The sequence below is a fragment of the Carlito syrichta genome, unplaced genomic scaffold, assembly GCF_000164805.1.
Source record: "Carlito syrichta isolate Samal-C Ts95f unplaced genomic scaffold, Tarsius_syrichta-2.0.1 Scaffold305648, whole genome shotgun sequence".
NCBI lineage: Eukaryota > Metazoa > Chordata > Mammalia > Primates > Tarsiidae > Carlito > Carlito syrichta.
This window is the reverse complement of record NW_007249744.1, coordinates 810,428-822,079: the sequence shown is the minus strand read 5'-3', so window position 1 is coordinate 822,079 and position 11,652 is coordinate 810,428. Positions and strand designations below refer to the sequence as shown.

Here is an 11,652-nt window from a genome sequence, read left to right as displayed (position 1 = left end):
GCCACTGCACTCCAGTCTGGGTGACAGAGTGAGACTCCAACTCAAAAAAAAAAAGATTTCCTGGTATTTTTTGATTCTCAATTCCATAAAAATTGTATATTTTCAGCTGGGTGTGGTAGCACATGCCTGTAATTCTGCCTAATTGGAAGGCTGAGGTGGAAGGATCACCAGAGCCCACAGGTCGAGGCGCGGTGGCCGGGAGCGGCCACTGCACTCCAGTCTGGGTGACAGAGTGAGACTCCAACTCAAAAACAACAAAAAAAAATTGTATATTTTCTTATTCTTTTTTGGAGGGTCTATGCAGTAAGAAATGAATGCAAAATACAAAAGTAATGCTACTTTCTTTTTTCTTGGTCTTCCTTCTTCATCTAGGTCCTAGTACAGCCTCAGATCATCAAGACAGATTCCCTTGTTTTGACCACACTGAAGACAGATGGCAGCCCTGTCATGGCTGCAGTCCAGAACCCAGCCCTCACTGCCCTCACCACCCCTATCCAGACGGCTGCCCTTCAAGTACCAGTAAGAGCTGCCTTCTCCCCTACCCCCTCCCCTCCACCTTCATTCTTGGAGGTGTTAGCTTTCAGGAACCTTAAAGTCTCTATATGCTGAGTAGGTATTGGAAGCTCTATCGAATATGTCAGTCAAATAGTAAATATCACCTCTCTTTTGGCTTTTTTCTCTTGAAGAGGTACTATCAGCGTGTGTTAGATGGGAGTGCTGGGGTGTACAAGGGTGTAGAAAAGAAAGACAGGAACCCCAGTTCCTGTCCCACAGTTCTACATAAGATCATCCACCTCTGGAGGTTTAGATTCTGAAGGATCCTAGGGCCACCCGGAAGTGGGGGCTCCAAGGGAAAGAATGTGGAAGACAGCCCATCTTTCAGCTGTAGGTTCTTAGCCGCTGTCAGCATCCTGTGGCGAGAGTCTGGTAGAGTAAATAAATGATAGTGTGAATTTGGAAGCACTAGCTTTATTCATAAAAGTCAAGAACTGGACATAACCCAGATGTCCACCCACAGGAGAACAGATAAACAAGTTATGATATAGTCATACAATGAAATGATGCCAGCAATAAGAAAGAGCTATTGATATATGGCTGACCCTCAAAAATAGTATCTTGAGGAAAAGAAGCCTATTACAAGAGAGCTCATGCTAATGATTCCATTTATATGAAGTTCAAGAAGAGGCAAAACTTAGCTTTGGTGATAGAAGTGATGCCAAGTGATGACAAGGTGAGAAGGAGCATGAGAGAACTTTCTGAGCTAAGAGAAATGGGTTCTGTTTTGATCTAGATGGTTACACACATTGTATACATATGTAAAATTCATCATAATGTAAAGTTAAGGTTTGTAATTTGTATTATTTGTGAGTTATTCATTGATGACTAGTGAAGTTGAACACCTTTGTATTTGTTGACCGTTTAGATATCGAAGCCATTTTTTGAAGAAAATAAAAGTAAAATTACAAAAAATAGAAACAAAAAGAGGGGAAAACAGAGATGAAAAATAAAAGTGGGGACCTCTATGGTGGGCCTGTTTATTTAATCAAATGGCTCTGATTAAGTATGTCAGTTCTGCCCTTGAGCTTTTTGATGACCAAACCATACAAAGAAATGCAAGGGTATGCTTAATTGTCACTTAAAAGGAAAAAATATATCATAGTCCAGAGAAAGTTCTCTCTGATGCCAACTCATGTGGTTCACTGTGTACAAGTTTAGAGGTGGTTAACAGTTTAATAGTAAAGGAGAAATATAACTTGTTTCTGGCATAGATCAAAGGTGAAAACATATTTAGCCATATTAATCCTCTTGTGGTGTAATTTATTGACACTGATTCTGAAAGGGAGGTAGTAACTGAGGCACCATAGCTCCTAAGGCTTCTTGGGGCCTGACTTAATAAACCTGGAAAGAGCCTCAGACTGTGAGGCATTGCCAGGTGATATTATGTGGCCAGGGACAAGCAGGTTTGTGTTATGAGGCTGCTTTACACAGACTAACAAAGGAATAATTCTGCTCTGCACCTGTGCTTGTTCCAGACCCTGGTTGGCAGCAATGGGACTATTCTGACCACAATGCCTGTGATGATGGGACAAGAGAAAGTGCCCATTAAGCAGGTACCTGGGGGAGTCAAGCAGCTCGAGCCTCCCAAAGAAGGAGAAAGGCGGACGACACACAATATTATTGAGAAACGATATCGCTCCTCCATCAATGACAAAATTATTGAATTGAAAGACTTGGTCATGGGGACAGATGCTAAGGTGGGTGCCAGCTAAAATGGTGTTTCGTGTCCTACCATATCGCTTCTACCGGTCTTTGCCTTGGGAATAGAGACGTCATAGGCCCAAGTTGAGTGAATGCAAGAATGAGTTAGAAGTACTTCTTTTTTTTTTTCAGATTAGAAAATATAGCTTATTTAGGAAGTAAATTTGAAAGAGAGGGAGAAGGGGGAGATTCACCTCTCCAAGGTAGGGAAGGGGGACAAAGCCAGGAAGCATGGCCTGGCCATAGCTCAAAGAGCACATGGCCACACCATAGCTTAGCAAGGCAATGACCAGTAGTTCTTTCTTATTAAGATACCTTGGTGTTTGTCAAGATTATAAAATATTGGCCAGGTGTGGTGGCTCACTCCTGTAATCCCAGCACTGGGAGGCTGAGGCAGGACGATTACTTGAGCCCAGTAATTCAAGACCATCCAAGGGAACATAGTGAAACCTCATCTCTACAAAAAAATCAAAAAAATTAGCCAGGCGTGGTGGCACGCACCTGTAGTCCCAGCTACTCAGGATGCTGAGGTGGAAGGATTCCCTGGGCCCAGGAGGTTGAGGCTACAGTGAGCTGTGATCATGCCACTGTACTCCAGACTGGGTGACAGAGGGAGAAATTTTGTCTAGCTCCCCCGCCCCCTCACCCCCCTCAAGCCTTTCTTCATATGCTACCATTATCCCCATGCTAAGGAGTAGAAAAGTGAGGCTCAGAGGTGTGGAGTGACTTGACCTGGGTAGCACAACTCATCAGTAGGAGGACCAGCATCTGAATAGGATGTCTCCCACCCCAGAGTCATGCTCTCAATCCACAAGTGCGAGGTCTCTGCTCCCTTCACCCTCCAGCCTGCACTGGTCTCACTGTGTTTTCACTCATTTTCCTTCCCAGATGCACAAGTCTGGTGTTCTGAGGAAGGCCATTGATTATATCAAATACTTACAGCAGGTTAATCATAAACTGCGCCAGGAGAACATGGTGCTGAAGCTGGCAAATCAGAAAAACAGTAAGTGTGCTCATTAAGAGAAGGGTTGTCCAGCACTTTGGGAGGCAGAGGCAAGAGGATTGCCTGAACCCACGGGTTCGAAACCAGCCTGGGCAACTTGGCAAGACCTTGCCTCTATAATAAATAAATAAATGAATAGCTGGGCATGGGTGTGTAGCTGAAACTACACACCTGTAGTTTCAGCTACTTGAAAGGCTGAGATGAAAGGATCATCTGAGCCCAGCAGGTTGAGGCTGCGGTGGTCATGAGTATGGCATTGCACTCCAGCCTGGGCAACAGAGTGAGACTCCAACTCAGAAAGAGAGAAAGAGAGAGAAGGGTTGTCAAACTGTCCTGTGCTGGGGACAGGCAGGGCTTTGTAAAAGAGATCATTTTTACCAGGTAGTATTTTCTTTGCAGAGCTCCTGAAGGGCATCGACCTAGGCAGTCTGGTGGACAATGAGGTGGACCTGAAGATCGAGGACTTTAATCAGAATGTCCTTCTGATGTCTCCCCCAGCCTCTGACTCTGGGTCCCAGGCTGGCTTCTCCCCCTATTCCATCGACTCTGAGCCAGGAAGCCCTCTGTTGGATGATGCAAAGGTACAAACTTTTGAAATCCCCTGATCCCCGAACTCTCTCCCATTTCCCAAAAAGAGTAGTGGGGAAGCCACAGATAGGGAGCCAGGCCAGGTGTTCAGAGGGCCCAGGCTGGAGAGGAACAGGAGTGCTGTGAAATTAGGCAGGTCCCGGAGAATAAAGAAAGAAAAAAGTGACTCAGTTGGGGAACAGTCCTTCAGGTTTACTGGCCCTTGCTAAAGGGCCCCATTAGAGAGGAATGAGTGCCAGACACAGAGCGAGAATGCAGAACAGCTGTCAGGCGGGCACTGGGAGTTGCTGGAGGCGCCTCACTGCTTCCCTCTGCCTGTAATGGGCCTGGCAAGACCACTTCGTGAGACTGATCGGTTGGTTTAGGACAAGGCTGCCTCTGGGTCCTCTTTTCGGAAATGATTACAATTTGCAGTCTAACAGATAACTAAGGGCCTTTAATTGGCAAAGAAAGCCCCTGGCAATTGCAGTTTAATGGAATTACTTAAAAGAGGCCCTGAGCCTAATGATCTTTCTGGGAACCTGTGGAGACCACTGGGTTCTGTACTATATTTTGGCATTGGCAGTTTCTGACTCTGAAAGCACAAAGTTCCCTTCTAGTGTTTGTTTTTGACTAAGCTGTTTATTGTGTCATATATTTAATTTTACTGGGAAGCTCTGTTTTTGAAATATCTTATGAATGTGACTCTGTTTGGTAACCACAGACCATTTGACATATAAATTGAATTAGCTAGGGTTCTGAGTCATCAGAAGAAATGTTCAAATGGTTTTAAAGTGTTGAAAAGGAGTGAGCATGCCTCTGCACTCCAGCCTGGGTGACAGAGTGAGATTCTGATTCAAAAAAAAGAAAAAGAAAAAGAAAAAAGAAAAGGAGTGACGTGGTGTGTACACATTAGGGCTTGGGTAGATCTGGCTTCAGCTTCCTACCCTCACTCCCTCCTGTAAAATGGGAGGAGGGTGGTGGAGACAATGTTGCAGTTTTAGGATAGGCGAGATCTTTTAGATAGATTGATCCACATGAAAGTATAGTCTTTAATCAACTTTATTGAGGTATAATTTAAATGCAATAAAAGGCACCTATATTAAATGTGTAGTACTAGGAGTTTTCACATAATGTACACTACTATGTAACTGGCACTATAATCAAGATGTAGAACATTTTCCTCACCCCAAAAAGCACCTTCATACACCTTTGTGAGCAGTTCACCATATCCCGCTTCAGCCTCAGATAACCACTGATACGTCAGCTTCTTGTCACTTTAGATTTGTTTCACCTGTTCTGGAATTATACAGAAACAGAATCATACAATGTGTTATCTTTTGAGACAGAGCTCTATTTTAGAAGAAAACCTCTCTACCTTTTTTCTTTGGAGCATGTACTTTTCTCAGTCAGCAAGAGGGCGAATGCACCAATGTCTAAGCAGAAGTTTGTGAATTGTGGACTTTTTGGTTCCCACCTGGCTTTAGTCCTTAATGATCTTGAATTTAAATCTCGGTCTGTTTCCCGATGTATATGTAAAATCCTGTAAAAACCCATGCAGTATTTGTTCCAACCTCGAGGCCCTGTTTTGAAGGTCAAAGATGAGCCAGACTCTCCTCCTGTGGCGCTGGGCATGGTGGACCGTTCGCGAATTCTGCTGTGTGTCCTCACCTTCCTGTGCCTCTCTTTTAATCCTCTGACTTCCCTGCTGCAATGGGGAGGGGCCCACGACTCTGACCAGCATCCACATTCAGGCTCTGGCCGCAGCGTACTGTCATTGGAGTCAGGTAGGAGGAGGGACCCTTGTGCCACCTGGGCATGGATAGATGCTGTGGCAGAAGGACTCTGTGTGCAAACTGCTTGACTTGTCGACCAAGTCCCAAAGGGCTTTTATAGTGGACCTTCACCGGCTGCTTCTTATAGGGTCTGGTATAAGTTGCATTTTGGAAATAACAAGGCAAGTTCAATCAGAACAAGCAAAACAAATCAGGAACCCACTTCTCAAAATCCCATGGTGTGGGAGTGGGGGGTTGAAAGGGCTTGTGGAGGATATGGGTTTTTTTTTTTCCTTTCTTTGACCTGTGTTGTGAAACCACTGTCCTCTTTCTGGCTAACACAGATTTCTGCACCACTCCGCTCCATAAGGACAAGGGCTATAGGATTCCTATTTAGGTTATAGGATTATCCACCCTTTCTTCTGAAACTGAGGTACAGGGCTCTTTCATGTCACAGTGCTGGCGTCAGCCAGGTGCCGGCTGCTCCACAAAGCCCTTCCTGGTGGGCTCAGCTGAGATGTCCCTCTTTAGGTTCCGGGGGCTGGTTTGACTGGATGGTGCCAACTCTTCTCTTATGGCTGGTCAATGGTGTGATTGTCCTGAGCGTCTTTGTGAAGCTGCTGGTCCATGGAGAGCCAGTGATCCGGCCACACTCGCGCTCCTCAGTCACCTTCTGGAGGCACCGGAAACAGGCAGACCTGGATCTCACCAGGGTGAGTTCTGCCACCTGCCTTTCCCCTTCCTCGCCCAAGCTTGGTCAGTAACTCAGCAACTTATGCTAAATTCTCAGTTGTGGATAAAGTCCTGTGGTAGGTACCTACGGTGACTGAGCAGAAGAAGGGACTCTGCTCCTGAATGGTAACAGGGCAGCAGAAAGGGCACCTATGCATAGACGATCCCATGAACATGAGATGATCTATCATCTCTGGTGACAGAGAAAGAATGTAGTGCTGTGGGAGTTGGGGCAGAAGAGATGAGTTCTGACTGAGGGGTTCTGGAGCTGAGCCAGGGCTGCCAAAGGCAGGAAGAAAGGGCAGGCATGGTAGGAAGACCTTTTAAACCAAGAGAATGGCATGAGTAGATAGTCTGGAGACTGGCAAGTTCCATGGAAGTGTCTGGTGTGTAGGATATGTCAGAGAGACAAGGGTGAAGGCTGGCACTGTGTCTGAGCCCAAGTTGGAGAGGACTTTCATTGGTAACTGATTTGGGGCTTTATTCACAACTCTCTAGAGTCAGCTGGGGCTGGGGCCATAGGTCCTAGACTATAGATGTGAATTTGGTGGAGGAGGTGCCTATTCCCAGAGAACAGTATCCCAAGGTATGTATCCTAGAGGCAGGTTCAGGTGTGTGTTTTACGAACATCATGCTGGTGGCTGTGAAGGAAGGGTTGCAGAAGGGAGACATGAAATGTACGGAAACAAGTTACAGTGGTCTTGAAATAGGCTGAGTAAGAGATGATGGTAAGAACCTGGGATTGAAAGGAAAGGACCTGGGATTGAACTGAAGAAATATTTGAGACATAGAATGGAAAGGAAGAGACAGAGACAGCAACTCTGTTGGGAGAGGCTGGAAGATGTGGGGACTTTGTCTAGGCCATGTTGTTTGAAAATGCTGGGAGAGGCCCTTGTGAGCAGGAGGCAGGTCATGGAAGGGTCGGGACAGAGTTGGAAGCTGCATGCCTGTCAGAAGAGAATGCTTGGAGAAGGCTGGGTCTGGGAGTCAGAAGGGACACAAGCCAAAGACTAAACCTTGGAAACACAACCTTTGAGGGAAAGGCAGGGGAGGAACCAGGGAAACACCTGCCTCCTTTGGGGTTTGTAAATACAGACTCTTCTCCTGGCTGGAAAGAAACAGCTTCCGCCTTAGAGACTGTCCTTCTGAGAACATCTTTACCCACTTTTCCCTTGTCTGCTCCTGTAATGATATCCGAAGCACAGATATTGTACCAACTGTGTGACAGGGGAAAAGAAAGGAGAATTTACTTCAGTTTGCTGAGACCATAGTCTTCTGATCCCCAATAATGAGACCGAGGGAAAGAATGAGAAGAGAGGTTATAAATACAGCACTGTAGGCTCTCCACTAGACCCTCTCAGGTTGGCAAAGAGCAGTTCTTTCAGATCCTAGGTTAGGGTAGTTTAGTGTGAGTCTGACTAGAACCATGTTTCTCAGACTTTAGCAGTCATAAAGTTGGGCATCATGGCACACACCTATAATCTACTTGGGAGGCTAAGGTGCGAGGATCACTTGAGGCTGAGAGTTCAGGACCAGCCTGGGCAACACAGTGAGACCCCATTTCTAAAAACAAACACTTTAGTAGGCATGAGAATCACCTAGAGGGCTCCAACCCAAGAGGTTCTTTTTTTGGTAGAAACAAGGTCTCGCTATATTGCCCAGGCTGGCTAGAAATCCTGGCCTCAAGCAATTCTCCCACCTCAGCCTCCTAAAGAGCTAGGATTATAGGCATGAGCCACCACATCCAGCCCAATCCCAGAGGTTCTGATTTAGTATGTCTAGGGTGAGACCCCAGTGTTTACATTTCTAAAAAGCTCCCAAGGGCTGGTGCTGCTGTCCTCTGGGACCACAGTTAGAGTCCCTGTAACTCTAAAGGATCATGGAGTTCATCTAAGTTTATGCCGTCATCTTATGTATAAAAGCTACTGTGGGAAACTTCAACCAGCATTTGCTCAAAGAAAGAACACAGTGCAATTCCAAATTTTTAAAAGGCTTGGAGGAAATACCTCAAAATGTCAGCAGTGATTCTTTCTAGGGGGTAAGATTATAGGTGGTTTCTTTTTACTTTTTTGTGGCTTTCTGAACTTTCCTAGATTTTCTATAATGAGCATGTATTATGAGGTGGGGGACAGAAGAAGTCTATCAAAATAAAACAAAAGGCCACAGCAAGACCAGTGACCATTACACCCCTTGCTACTCTGTAGGGAGATTTTGCAGCTGCTGCCACCAACCTACAAACTTGCCTGGCTGTTTTGGGCCGGGCACTGCCCACCTCCCGCCTGGACCTGGCCTGCAGCCTCTCCTGGAACGTGATTCGCTATAGCCTGCAGAAGCTTCGTCTGGTGCGCTGGCTGCTCAAGAAAGTCTTCCAGCGCCGGTGGGCCACCCCAGCCACCGCAGCAGGCTTTGAGGACGAAGCTAAGACCAGCGCTCGAGACGCAGCCCTGGCCTATCACAGGCTGCACCAGTTGCACATCACAGGTAAGGGGGCACTGCCACCTTCTGGCTTACTAGGAGGAACCCCATGCCATCTCTCTCCGGACCTTGATTTGCCAGCTCACCACCCTAGTTGAAGTCCCTCTTACACTGCTCTTTCAGAGTGGTTAGGCCAACCATTCACCTGCACCCATAGCTGTAAAGAAGGCTTATTGCTATAGATTATCAATTCTCAGATGTGCGTTTTCACAGTAATATCTCTACACTTGGGATGTGTCCTATAAACAATGGCATACTAAGGATTAGCTGGAAGTGTTTTTCCTCAGTGATATGTAAATTAATGGGGAAACTTAAAATCGTTGGTATCTTAGATTCAATGAAATAAACTCCTGCTGTAATAGAAAGACAGGTCAACAAATGAAGGACAGTTCAGTGTGAGTGTGTTAGACTCAGCAGAAGGTACATGTTACCATTGGGAGGGAGGGGGTACCCATTGTGTAGGGTTTTAAGAAAGGCGTTCTGGGGAAGTAAAGTCTTGGCTTTGCATAGAAGAATGTGTAGAGGTCACCAGCTCTGCAGAATAAAACATGACATGCTATCTGCACAGAGGGCAGAGGATCCTACCTGAGATGGCTCCTAGAGTGAGCCAGGGCACAGGGGGTAGGTGATGCCTGGACCTGGATCTGTACAAAGGATCTGGGCTCCAGACTGGGGATCTTGTAGTGTATCAGTGGATACATCAGTGAAGGATGTTAAGAAAATAATGATATGGTCAGATTTATGCTTCTAAAGTTTAGAAGATTGACTCTGATGACAGATAGATAGAGAATGGATCCAAGAGGATTAAGGCTAGAGTTAGGGAGACCAAACAGGAGCTGATGCAGATTGAAGATGAGCAGTGCTGCAAGGACAGATGAGAGGAACTTAGAAGGTGGAGTTGACTGGGCTTGGGGACTCTTTAGATGTAATGAAAAGGAACTGGCTATGATGGTTTCCTGGTTTCTTGCTTGGGAGTTTGTGTGAATGCTGGTACCATCAACAGAGGTGAAGAAAACAGGAGGGCCACCCATGGGGGCTTACGCCTATAATCCTAGCACTTTGGGAGATAGAGGTAAGAGAATTGCTGGAGCCCAGGGGTTCGAGACCAGCTTGGGCAACTTGGTGAGACTCCGTCGCTACAGTAAGTCAAAAAGTTAGCCTTGTGTGATAGTGTGTTCCTATAGTACCAGCTTCTTGGAAGGCTGAGGCAGAAGTGTAGCCTGAGCCCAGCAAGTTAAGGCTCCGGTAGCTGTGATCATGCTACTGCACTCGAGCCTGGGTGACAGTGAGACTCTGACTCAAATAAACAAACAAACAAACAAAACAGGAGGAAGAGCAATTGTCCAGGGGAAGGGTGATGAGTTCCCTTGGACGCTTGCCTGTGAGACATATGGGAGAAGTATTAGCCATCAGGACATGCAGGATCTATAGCCCAAAGAAAAGAGCAAGATGCTTGGATCTACAGGTAAGAATGAAAACCAAGGGAGCTGATGAGAGGGAGACCCTTGGGGATATCTGGAAGAGCACCCACATGTAAAAAACAGATTGAGAGCAGGGAGCAGGACTGGAGGCTGCCTGAGAGAAGCAGCTGGAGGAGTCCGAGGAGGATTAGAGAGGAGGAGCAAGGGCAGAGGGCTGAGGAGGAGAAGTTACTGCTTAGACACCCAGTAACATGAAGGCCAAGAAATTCCAGTAGGCTGTGGTAACTAGAAGGGATTGGAATTGTCCTGCTGGCTACAGGGAGCTTCAGCCAGAAGTGGAGCAGAGCCAGGCACCAGGGATGGAGGAGCAACCAAGAGATGTGACATGGGGCCAATTGTGCAGTTTTAATACTTGGGCTTATGGTAGGGTTTTAGCAGAAGGTCCCTACCTGCGATTTGTCCCTGCTTTTTTTTGTCTGCCCCTCAGTGTGCCCTTGGGACAGAACGAGCCCATATCCAGGTCTCTGACAAGAGGCTGGGTCCTCCTTGCTTTCAGATTCTGGATAATTCCAGCAGGAAAGCTTCATTTCAGTCATTCCCTCCAAACTCACTGGCACTCCCTTTGCGAGACACTGAGGGGACAGAGGTGTCTGCAGTATGTTCCCATACTGCCTTCTCCCCCCCTTCTCCATCAGGGCGAAGGCTTAGTGCCTCCTGGAGGGGAGACTCCCTCAGGCCAGTAAAGAATCAAGTATGGGGACTGAAGTCTCCCTACGCTGATAAACAGACCAGGGAGGCAGGGACAGCCCAGTAGGAAGAACCCAGGGCTGAGTGAGCACGGGAAGCCTGGCTTTGCCACCGTCTGGATCTTGGCATGGGCGCTTGCTGTGGTCACCCCTGAGGCAAGGAGACTGGTTGCCCTGGTAGTGAGGACCAAAGCAAGGATGGGCCCTCAGGCCTTTGCAAGGGCACTTTGTCCCCTAACTTCATAGTCACCCCCAGGTGAGCAGCTATGCACCTTTCGTACGGGAGGGTGTAGTAAGCCTTTCCTGGCCTTCTCCCCACTAGTACATGTACCCAGCTGTTACTGATTACTTTTGTGTTGCTCCTCCCTCAAAGGGGTACATGCCTAGATTTTGTAGGGATTTTTTTTTTGAGTTGGAGTCTCACTCTGTCTCACAGACTGGAGTTTAGTGGCTGGCTTCTCCCGGCCACCACAGCCTTGACCTGCTGGGTTCCGGCGATCCTTCCTCCTCAGGCTTCCAAGTAGCCGGAACTACAGGGGCGTACTACCACGCTCAACTAATTTTTTTTTTTTATTACTGTAGAGACGAGGTCTTGCCAAGTTGCCCGGGTGGGTCTTGAACCCACAGACTCAGGCAATCCACTCACCTCAGCCTCCCAAAGCACTGGGATTACA

At 46.9% G+C, this 11,652-nt stretch overlaps 1 protein-coding gene across 2 annotated transcripts in view; it reads left to right on the top strand.

The window, feature by feature from the left end:
- SREBF2 (sterol regulatory element binding transcription factor 2) overlaps positions 1-11,652 on the top strand; it is a 68,618-nt gene that overhangs the window by 32,919 nt on the left and 24,047 nt on the right. For both annotated transcript variants that reach the window (XM_008062013.2, XM_021714422.1), the window contains exons 4-10: positions 373-519; positions 2,034-2,255; positions 3,148-3,262; positions 3,662-3,843; positions 5,424-5,616; positions 6,136-6,317; positions 8,541-8,817. In XM_008062013.2, the coding sequence (XP_008060204.1) occupies positions 373-519; positions 2,034-2,255; positions 3,148-3,262; positions 3,662-3,843; positions 5,424-5,616; positions 6,136-6,317; positions 8,541-8,817 (1,318 nt within the window). The remainder of the gene's footprint in view (positions 1-372; positions 520-2,033; positions 2,256-3,147; positions 3,263-3,661; positions 3,844-5,423; positions 5,617-6,135; positions 6,318-8,540; positions 8,818-11,652) is intronic.